Genomic DNA, 10,000 nt, shown 5'->3' with positions numbered 1-10,000 from the left:
AAAATTTGATTTAGGTTTCAAATGAATTACATTTGTAACGGATGACATAATACAGTGTAGGGCTGCACAATTAATCGTCAATAATCAAAAATCGTGATATAATAGTGATATCGAAATTGTGATTTTAATCGTGATTTAATCGTGGCAATAGTGACCTACCTTCGAGAGTGTCCTTAAAGCCAGAACATGCATACAGGCTAGTGTTTCTGGCCAGAAATCTGTTCAACTAAGTTTAACGCTATTGCCTTTAAACATAATTATTACAATTCATTTTATTTTGCTCATCCCGTATATAATTCATTCTTGATTATGTTTCATTTTGTTATAATTTTTACAAAATTCAGCAAAAATCAGTAATCGTGATTAATAATCGTGATTATGATTTTGAGCCAAATAATCGTGATTATGATTTTTTTCCATAATCGTGCAGCCCTAATACCAGAGAGAGTAGAGAGAGAGAGGTTCCATTGGCCCATTGTTTCCTGGTTCTATTATGGCCCCCCTTAGGCAGACCTAGGCAGACCTAAGGACTGTTCTATTCATTGTAGGAGCATTATGACACCCCCCTTTAGGCAGACCGGAACCTGGTCGCGTTAGGTGCCCATAGAAACCTATTATGTTGGCATATCTCTATTAAAGAATCTCTGTTAATACGGTGCTAGGGTACGACTCTGTATCTTGAATAAAGGTTCATTCTTATTCAAATTACCCATGACTCTATAACTAACTAATGTGGGGAATCTGGGAGAGGATGGTGATTTCAATAGAAGGAAACATTGTATTTATATGCAGTGAGCCATGATGACATCACAGTCATTTGAGGGTAAACAACAACTAGTAAATAATAAACAGACCCAGGTACTGCGCTCTACTCTAAGGGTATGTTACATAACACTGTGTAAAAATACGGTAACACTTTACTTGACATGTCCCTGCATAACACATTCATAACAGCTTTTATACACTTTGCATGGAACATTCATGACTTTTTCATTAGACATTCATTCCAAAACTTTCATGAACATAGAAGATGAAGGGACAGCAACTTGTCTAATTAAAAGATAAACAAAGCAGCATTGCGGGTTAGGTGAAGGGGTTAGAAGAAGCTTTTATTTTGACAAATTGTTGTCCTTTTGTCTTCCATGTTTATGAAAGGCTTGCTATGAATGTCTTACGAAACAGTCATGAATCCCTCATGCAAAGTGTATAACAGCTGCTATGAATGTGTTGAATGCAGCGACACGCCAAGTTAAGTGTAACCAAAAATGTTACTGCTGTGGTTCAGTTTGGTGCTGCAGTCTTTTTCAATTATATATTTCATTTGGATTTACATTCAGAACTTTAATTATCAATGACTATGTAACTAATGCGGTGAACACAGTATATAAAGAACTTTATAAAGAAGTGTTACAGAAGGACAGCATTTGAATGCAGTGGAATGTGTTGTGGGAAACGTTACATTACATTCCAATATTACGTTACATTACACTTAGCTGACGCTTGTTTCCAAAGCAACTTACAACTTATTTAGGTTCAGGGTACTGTTCACAGGCCCTGGAGCAATGTGGGGTAAGTGCCTTGCTCAAGGGAACTTCAGCTATGGATGATGGTGCTGATAAGGGAGGGACTTGAACCGGCAACCCTCTGATCTGAAGGCCAGTGCTCTAACCACTGAGCCATGGCTGCAGCATTAAATGGCAAAGACTGCAGTGACATGCCGTGTCCTGTGGTGGCGCTCTCACCTTCAGGTGGCTCCAGGCCTTTGGGTCCACTGGGCTGGAAGCCCGTCATGGCCCACTCGATCATCTGCTTGTTCTGGAGCTCCACAGACTTGGCCGTGTCCGTGTCGTCGCTCTGGGGGCAGCCCATGAACACCTTCCCCGCTCGCTGACTCGCTGCCTGCAGAGGGTCAAGGAACAGAGACATTACAGAGATCTACTGTATATGGCTTACTATAGATGCTTTCCCCTTACAGCTTTAAATGATAGGTTGTCTTCTTATTCTTATTTTACCATATGTTTTAACTTCATGTTTTAATTTTCTTCGACTCTAATTTCTTTCTTTCTTGTGTCCTTTCTTTTTGCTTTTCATTTTGTTGTGAAGCACATTGAGTTGCACTTGTGTATGAAATACACTATACAAATAATCTTGCCTTGCCTTGTCTTACTCAGAGACATAAACAAAGCTGACATGTACGGTCGACTACAGAGCTCCATACATTGTTCAATAGTATCTACACTCTCTGCAAGTCATCTCGGTCACTGTAATAAGATATTGGGTTAGATACTGTAACCATGCTTCTGATTAGTATTTTACGTCCACCTTGTGACATTTGAAGGTGTCGGCATGCAACATGGGACAGGTCAGCTGTGAGATCTGTCATTCACACTTTTCTCACAAGGAGCATTTAACACCAGGATGATGGCTTGGTCTAGCCAGGCCGTGCCCTCCTAGTGACGCAACACCTTTAGTCAGGTCAAGAGCAATGCAAGCAATCTCTGAGCTCCCGAAAAATCGGGAACTCATCCCACTTTGTCGGGAAGCAAATAACCATTAGCAAACCAAGGGAGGGTTGTCAACCATGCCGTTTGGGAAATGATAATTGTTATGCTGTTGGTCAGACCAAGTCTCGAGGAGATTTGAAAGTCGATGATAATCAGGCTAGGCTTGGGCCTCCTTACTGGTTTGTCACCATGTCTTCCTACAAGGAGTCTTTAACGCACAACGACATCACATTTAGCTGACTTATATGATGACTGACATAGGGCATCGGTTCCGACAACACGGCGGAGCACTTTCACTTCCGACACAGTTCCGACCCCCACAGAGAATTTCACCGCAGCAGAGCATGGACAGCCAATGGGCGGCTCCGACAAAATAGAACCCGTCCCCAATCACCAGCTGATGTCCGCAGACATCGGCACCGGTGTGCAGGCTTCTATTGAAAACAATGGAATCAAACTTTTGCGAAGCAGTGCTCTGCACTTTAGTCGGAGCCAGTGTGTGGAGGCCCACACATGCAGAGACTATCTCCATGCAGATGTATGTTGGGCTAGGTTTGGTGCCTTTCTCAAGGTCACGTCAGCCACTGATGAGGGTGTGGGTGAGTGGGACTCACTAATTCGACGCCCTTTCGGTACTTACGTCTTCCGTCATACGACCCTAACCCTACTCCTAACCCTAACCTTAACCCTAAACCTAAACCTAAACCGAACCCTAACCTTAACCCTGCCCTTAACCCTCCCGTGGGTCCCGTGGGTGAGTAATGTGGTTCCACAGCCACACTTTTCCTGTTTTCCTACCCTTCGACCCTCCTTATAGCCATGAGGGCACAGCCAGTGTTGCCAGATTGGGCGGTTAGCCACCCAATTGAGCTGCTTGGGATAGCCGTCTGCAGGTAAAAACGGTAAAAATCGGACATTTGCCGGGGTTTTTTGGCAGTTTTATGGCCATAGAAATCAATACAATTTGTTGGAATTGGGCGGAATTTAGTGCCTCCAGGCAGTTTTTGAGCACCGTTTGGGCGGGATTTGATCAGACACATCTGGCAACACTGGGCACAGCTGCATCCACACACATAAACACTCACCTGTAGCACCTCGTAGATGGCTTTCTTGTACATTGGCTGCTTACTGTAGGTTGGCTGGTGAAAGGCATTGGAGAAGGAACTTAAAGGCAACAACTTCTCCACACATACCTGCACAAGGAGAGAGAGAGAGAGAGAGAGAGAGAGAGAGAGAGAGAGAGAGAGAGAGAGAGAGAGAGAGAGAGAGAGAGAGAGAGAGAGAAACATAATCGCTTGCTAACAACTTGTTCACAATTAAAGGTCAAAGAGGAATAACAAGTGCAACTTATTCTATAAGACCAGACAATAATGAAAAAGAAAAGAACTACTAGTAGTAGTGGTGGCATACCATTTCTTCATAAAAGATAGAAAGTCACAAACAAGTTTTCCAAATAACAGTTCTATGTCGCATTATAACATTAAGAAAACAAAATGGTTTGTCACAGACAAACTGACATGGGATAGAGTTGTCTGCAAGCGACAAATAAGCCATTGAAAGCAGCATAAGCATATGCACATATACTGTAGATCAGCAGGATGTTGTAAAAGTCCTAGGAACATTTTTCCATTCATTTACGAAGAGTGGAAAAATGACCCTAATCCCAGCCCTGTCTCCCTGAGGTTTCCCATACTAAATAGCATGGGGTAAGCATGTCTGGTAGAGGAAAAAACAGGTACTAGGGTTCAGGACAAATCAACAGCCCATCTCCACACCTTTGGAGGCCAAAAACATTTTCTAGTCAAGGGGGGTAGTACTTGATATACATCCAGGGCTCTAAATTAGCATCCACGACTGGCCAAATCCTGGTGAAAATTCAGTTAGAAAAGACAACTTTCTAGCCACTTTAACCCATTAGTGAGTGTGTGTTTGGCTAGAAAGCTTATCATCTACTAGCCATTTTGGCTGGTGATGAAAAAAGTTAATTTAGAGCTCTGTATATATCCATGTCCGGCTGCCACAGACTTACCACAGAGAACTTGCCGTCGCCGAACCACATGACCCAACGCGTGCCCTCTGCAGCCCGGCTGCGGCCCGTCATCCACCAGGACACGATGCGACCGGGCCACCAGGAGAAGCCACGCAGCTTCCCCCACACCAGCTCACCGATACCAAAGCCACGGCCATCCTGCACACACACACATGCATGCACGCACGCACACACACACACACGCACGCACACACGCACGCACGCTTGCACGCACGCACGCACGCACGCACGCACGCACGCACGCACGCACGCACGCACGCACGCACGCACGCACACACACACACACACACACACACAAGAACACAAAAGTTATAGCATAGTGCAGGTGATTTCACACTTATACCAAAGCCATGATTGTACTGCACATGGAAAAACAATATAAAAGGCACAGCACAACAAAGACACAAGTGCAAGTGATTTCACACAGGAAGACTGGTAGTTGAATTTAGACATATGTGCAGTACATGTTGTCTGACTCTCGCCAGCTTTGTGAGCTCACACAAGGGTCTGGAGGACCTTTGGATTCACCCTGTTCCCAAACCAACCAGGATTGCGGGATTCTCAAAGATGTGATGTAGCCAAAGTTTACGTGTACGTAGTGGAGAAAGGAAAAATAAGTGAAAGGTGACAGATGTGTCGGGTAAAAATGTCCGTATGTCATTTTAGGCCACTGGCACATGAGAACATTCGTCTATGTTTCAAAGTTGGTTTGGTAATTTTTCCAGATATCAATCAAATTTGAATGCTAAATTAACATTCATTATAAAACTGACTTTACCCAAGTCGGCAACTAAGGAAAACATGAGAAGATAGATGAAAGGACGCAAGTCTGAGGAAATGGTGTGCACCTAAAGAGAAAGTCCTGCCATACTGGTTACTTGCTTCAGCCAATTTTCTCCACCAGCTCATCCTAATTTTCCATGGACATGTGGGCTAATTATTGTTAAGAGAACAAACAGACAGAATATACTGTATGGCAATACCTTTCCTTTCTTAAGCCAGTCTACTGTCTGTATCCATGACCTGTCTCTTTGCGCATAGTGTACCTTTCTAATGGACAAAGTACTTTGGCAAGACTGTGGTTCCCCATTCAGAAATATTGGTGTTAGTTTTTCATGGTACATCTACTTTGTTATGATTTTAATGTCGTCATCTTGTATTCTAATGCTGTAATTGCTGCTATAATGTGTGTTTTGTATGGTTCATGGTGTTCGATTGTCCAGCTGTTAGGTTTCCTACTGTTTGTCCTGTGTTAGTTAATTGCTGCTTTAAAGTGCTCTTGCACTTTAAATGTCTGTATGAGCACTGTCTATGTCCATACTGTCTTAAGTCCATGTATAAGTACTGTCTATGTCTATACTGTCTATGTCCTTACCTATATTAGTCTATGTCTGTATGGGAAAGCAAGAAATGTAATTTCAAATTCTTTGTATGACCAGTGCATGTAAAGAAATTGACAATAAAACCTACTTGACTTGACTTGACTTTTCTCGACCTTGCAAAAGAGACAACTACCTTGGTGAAATAAAGGAGACATAACATCAGACCGCCAAATATTATGGAAAACCCATCTGAGTTCAATTGGAGTTCTCTGCAATGCTCTAGCCCAGCGGTGGGCAATTGTTCACAAGACCCCTGTTTTAAGTAGCCATTTTGAAAATGTTGAGTGACAGTATGAATTTCGATTTAAAATGTGACTTTGGCTCTGCGGGCCACACAAAATGGCTCAGTAGGCCGCCAGTGACCCACGGGCCTGAGTTTTTCCACCTCTGCTCTAGCAAGTCATGCCAATGTACCTCTACCTCACTCCTTAGTTGCTTTGAATGAAAACATCTGCTGCTGTAGGTGTACTAACGCTAAATGAACAACCAGTACCTGCTGTGCTGTGTGTGCATCAATGAGATACACACATCAGTGCCACAAGCAGCACTATACAGTCAAGACCTATAAGACACAACTGCTATCAAACATTGATGACTTGCTGGGCAAAATACTGCAATTAGGCAAATTAGATTACATTTAACTTGTTTAGTGTCTTGGCAGGAGATGGGCATTCCCACAGTAGTGTACTGAGCGCTACAAAGCTATATGGGGATAGCATATGGCTTACAGAGGGAGACAAAGAGCTCTGTTGAGGGGTTGGATTTCCGCACGACTGTGGCTCCGGTCACCCGCATCCATCAGCCCTGAACCAGCAGTGTGAGTCCTGGGTTCAGGAAGTCAAAATTTTGCCACAGTCTTGAGGTGACTTGGGTGAAACAGTCTAGAAAGCAACCTTAGTGAAAACAATGGCGTCTAATGCCTCATTGTTATTGAAAGAGTTCCAATGGCCATGTTCTTTGCCATCTCTTTTGCTATGTTGAGAGCTATGCACCTGTGAAAGCAAGCCATACCAACGTCTGTCTGCTGTATTTTTTTTTTTACATTGAACTATAGGTCTGAACGTATCCTTAGAAGGAAACGAAGCCGGGCCCCCTGAGTGTGTGTGTGTGTGTGTGTGTGTGTGTGTGTGTGTGTGTGTGTGTGTGTGTGTGTGTGTGTGTGTGTGTGTGTGTGTGTGTGTGTGTGTGTGTGTGTGTGTGTGTGTGTGTGTGTGCGTGAGTGTACTGTATGTGCGGCAGCTTACCTCATACTCGGGCTCCATGTCTGCAGCTTTGGGCGAGGTCTTGTCCCCCCCATCTCCCCCCATGGGCACTGGCTCGGGGGTGGTGGCCACGGTGGGGGAGGCTGGGTCGGTGGGCTGCTGCTGCTGGAGCTGTGGAGGCTGGGGCTGGCTGTGCTGCTGTGGCTGGCCCTGCTGGGGCGGCTGCTGCTGCTGTGGCTGCTTCTGGGGCGGCAGCTGGGACTGGGACAGGGACTGAGGCTTGGGCTGCTGCGTCTGAGGCTGTGGATCAGGTTGGCTTTGAGGCTGTATCTGTGGCTGCTGAGGCTGGGGCTGGGGCTGGGGCTGTGGGTGATGGTGATGGTGGTGGTGGTGGTGGTGGCGGGGGTGGCTGGGGGGCTTGGGATGCGTTAGGGGCTTATTAGGCTGCGAGTGGGCCTGGGTTTGAGGCTTACTCTGAGGCTGGGGTTGAAGAGTTTGAGGCTGATGCTGAGGCTGATGCTGGGACTGGGGATGGGGATGGGGATGGGGATGGGGATGGGGACGGGGTTGAGACTGGCTCTGGCGGGACGGCGGACCATCCAGCAGCAGCTCCTCCTCCGCCTGGGCTTCGTCTGCCATGTCTCCATGAGCATCCATGCTGCTCATCACAGACACCAGTTTGGCCTTCTTCTCTGCCTGTGGGAAGAATACACACACACACAAACACACACACACACACACACACACACACACACACACACACACACACACACACACACACACACACACACACACACACACACACACACACACACACACACACACACACACACACACACACAAGCACGGAGGTGAAGTGTCCTGTAGTTTAACACTTTTAGTTCATTTATTTAACCCATTGATGCCTAAAGCACCTGCCAAAAAGGCTGCTGAATACCTAAGCCCTTTTTAGGAAAAGTTGTCCTAAGCCCATAAAAACCTAAATATCTCAGCCTCCGAAGCACATAAAAACATGCAATGAGTTGCATTTAAATGCTAAGATCCTCATCTTGCTTTAGAATGTGTTAATTCAGCTCCAACATACCAAGATCTTTATTACAATTGTCTCAAATCTCATGTGCCTGAATATTGGGTCTTGCAGCTCCAAGGCACCAAGGCTAATATTGTGCAACGCAACATACAGCATCAGTGGGTTAACATGCAGTTATTTAGTCCATTTGAAAACATTTGAGATAATGCAGTGGTAGAGTACAAGGTACAAGCACATTTAGTATATCTGTATACCGTATATCTCCCAGATAAAGCTGTCAATACCCTGAACTATTGTGATTTTCTCAACTGTCATAGAACACAATTTTAAAAATGAAATTTTTAACTCATAACAGTATACGCTTAGATTTGTTAACTATCCCTATGCATGAGTTGTTTTGAGTATACAACGAGGACACTTGGTCTAAGATGAAGTTATTTGTAACAGGTGTATGAACACCAGCAGTCAAGACATAAAGATGAATATTCACACAGCAAAGGTCTTGCCTCCTATGGAAAAATAAAGCACTCCTTTCCTTTTCCAGCAGTTAAATGCCTCTTCCGTGTTCCCAAGACTAGACTCTGTCTTTGAGCAAGACATTTGCATTCAAAGACACTCTATTTACATTTGCTAAATATGGGGCAATGATGGATTCATAAGAGTAAGAGTATGCACATCCCACCTCTCTGAGGCCAGGTTCAGGACAAAGGTGTGTCTGACAGTAGTAAAGAGTAGAAGTCTGCACACTGTAGCTCCACTTTGAAGGTTTATTCAGGTCACACAACGTTTCAACCTAACAGGGTCCTCATCAGGCAGCCTGAATAAACCTTCAAAGCGGAACTACAGTGGCTATGATGCATTCAATCAACAAAATATACTTCAGTGAGTATGATGGTCCTTCCAACTGTAATGCAAGTCCAATTGCAAACAGGGGTTTGCTTGCTTTTTTACAGGAAGTGTCTTATTAAAATCACATTACGGCTATAAATGCGTGTGCAGTCTGATGTCTGATGTCCGTGGACCAGGTCAGTGTAACACAGACACATTAGCTACAGGCCACAGCTACAGGTATCAGTCTATTTAGTCTATCTACTGATCACGTCAGGCGGCTACAACTACAGGTATCAGTCTATTTAGTGTATCTAGTACTGACCAGGTCAGTGTAACACAGACACATTACCGCACCTCACACCTCACACTGTCACATCAGGTGGCTACAGCTACAGGTATCGGTCTATTTAGTGCTGACTGAGCACCCTGGGCTGTGGCTCACAGACATGCCCCACTGGGATTGAGCCAGTAACCTTTGGCACAGCAGAGAGATACTATCAGGCAAGACTTTAGAGGCACAAGTGCCAGTGTTGACACAAGCATCTCTCTTAAGATACTGAAGAGCGCTGCTTTGTAGCCGTTGGCCTTTGAACTTTTACAACCCAAGACTAAAGACAGGTAGAGAATCTCAGGTGTCAACCCCAGGAAATCTCTTTACAACTTCACACCAGCTGCCCACAAACAAACAAACACACACACACACACACACACACACACACAAACAAACACACAAACAAGCACACCACAACTGTGTCTAGGCAAAAAAAACTTTTTTAAAAACCTTTCTTTAAACAAACATAGGCCCAAGAAAGTAAGAGTTGCAGTTCAAGATGGATTCACATTCCTTCTGGAGCGCACATATTTTTCTACTATTCTTCGAGGTATACAGTATATGTGAAGCAGGTGTCCATACTGTAGAAAAGCCTGTTGATGGCATTATATGAGAAACCGTGTTGCTAACTAATCCTCGAAAGTATTCCTTTAGCAACATCTTCACGGAC

At 44.5% G+C, this 10,000-nt stretch overlaps 1 protein-coding gene across 4 annotated transcripts in view; it reads right to left on the bottom strand.

The window, feature by feature from the left end:
- LOC134435353 (DNA (cytosine-5)-methyltransferase 3A-like) overlaps positions 1-10,000 on the bottom strand; it is an 84,997-nt gene that overhangs the window by 23,300 nt on the left and 51,697 nt on the right. For all 4 annotated transcript variants that reach the window (XM_063184256.1, XM_063184257.1, XM_063184258.1 and 1 more), the window contains 4 exons: positions 7,181-7,834; positions 4,534-4,692; positions 3,590-3,697; positions 1,743-1,899 (listed from right to left, as the gene is read on the bottom strand). In XM_063184256.1, coding sequence (XP_063040326.1) covers positions 1,743-1,899; positions 3,590-3,697; positions 4,534-4,692; positions 7,181-7,834 — 1,078 coding nt within the window. The remainder of the gene's footprint in view (positions 1-1,742; positions 1,900-3,589; positions 3,698-4,533; positions 4,693-7,180; positions 7,835-10,000) is intronic.

This window comes from Engraulis encrasicolus, chromosome 19 (assembly GCF_034702125.1).
Source record: "Engraulis encrasicolus isolate BLACKSEA-1 chromosome 19, IST_EnEncr_1.0, whole genome shotgun sequence".
Classification (NCBI taxonomy): domain Eukaryota; kingdom Metazoa; phylum Chordata; class Actinopteri; order Clupeiformes; family Engraulidae; genus Engraulis; species Engraulis encrasicolus.
Note: the sequence above shows the minus strand (reverse complement) of the source record. Positions and strands in the feature narration are given on the sequence as shown.